The sequence below is a fragment of the Otolemur garnettii genome, unplaced genomic scaffold (genome assembly GCF_000181295.1).
Source record: "Otolemur garnettii isolate 467f Iridium unplaced genomic scaffold, OtoGar3 scaffold00022, whole genome shotgun sequence".
Taxonomy (NCBI): domain Eukaryota; kingdom Metazoa; phylum Chordata; class Mammalia; order Primates; family Galagidae; genus Otolemur; species Otolemur garnettii.
Window position 1 is genome coordinate 18592455 of NW_003852417.1, and position 1221 is coordinate 18593675.

Genomic DNA, 1221 nt, shown 5'->3' on the forward strand with positions numbered 1-1221 from the left:
CCCGGCTATTTTTTGGTTGCAGCCATCATTGTTGTTTTGGCGGGTCCGGGCTGGGGATTCGAACCCCCCACCTTAGGTGTACGTGGCTGGCGCCTTAGCCGGTTGAGCTATAGGCGCCTAGCCAGATAACTTTTTTTTAATGGCCAAGTAGTACTCTATGGTACGCATATACTACATTATTAATCCACTTATGTATTGATGGGCACTTGGATTGTTTCCATGTCTTTGCAATTGTGAACTGAGCTGCTATAAACATTTGAGTTCAGGTGTCCTTCATAGAAAGGACACTTTCTATGTGTCCCAACACTTTTAAAAGTATGGCCTAATTTCAATCAGACCACATCTGAAGATTTGCTATTTGAGTTATTTGTGTATCGATGAAATGACAATTTATAGTTGTAAACAACTGAGTGCTCAGACTAATTTGCAACCTAACTGACTCAAGTAATGAGTCAGCTTCCAAAGTCTTATCTGGAAGAAGACACCAGCTGCTTTTAACTGAGAAGCTCTATTTTAACATCTCACTTCTGATTTGTTAGGAGTACTTTAGCAAGGAAATCCAACTATGCAAATATCCTTGAGCAATTAACACTTCTCCAGCTGTCTGGTAGTTGTCTTATTCAATTAAGTATAAGCATCAAAGGACCAATACAGAAAACTAAAGGAAGAAGGGGTTATCTGCTTAACCAACTGGACGAGCTGAATCAACCTGGTAATTAACAAGACAAGGTATATTGTATCTATTTCTTAACGAGGGATTATTTTAAAGAATGCCTATAAAGCTGGGCTAGTCTTCTCTTCACTAATTAGAAAGAAAAGAATGTTGGTATCACTAGATCAGTGACGCTGTATTTGTTTTAGGACTTCCATTCTGCCCAGTCCTAATTTTGTTCTCCTACTTCCAGAATTTGATTCCAAAAAGCAAAAAGTATGGAGTTCAGCAGATGTTCCAGAATCAGAGTAAGTTTATTTCTCTTACTTGAAGCCTGTGGTGAAGCTTCAACCTCCAGGTTAGATGGAAAGCGCTCACTCTGAACCCCAAGGACTCCCATGGGTAGTGACTGGTCCCCAGAAGCAAGGTCAGCCTCCAGTTCTTCACTGACAGGAAAGGTGATGTCACTCACAGGTTCCTCCTTTATCTTCACAGGTTTAGTGTCCTCTGTGGCTTTCTCAGGATTGACAATCCTTTCATATTCTTCAGAAAGCTGCTTACTAATCTGT

The 1221-nt window shown here is 40.5% G+C and overlaps 1 protein-coding gene across 1 annotated transcript in view; it reads right to left on the minus strand.

The window, feature by feature from the left end:
- The window catches only part of SUPT7L (SPT7 like, STAGA complex gamma subunit), an 8359-nt gene that overhangs the window by 1674 nt on the left and 5464 nt on the right, over nucleotides 1–1221 (minus strand). Inside the window, exon 3 of the mRNA XM_003787487.3 lies at nucleotides 980–1217. Coding sequence (XP_003787535.1) covers nucleotides 980–1217 — 238 coding nt within the window. The remainder of the gene's footprint in view (nucleotides 1–979; nucleotides 1218–1221) is intronic.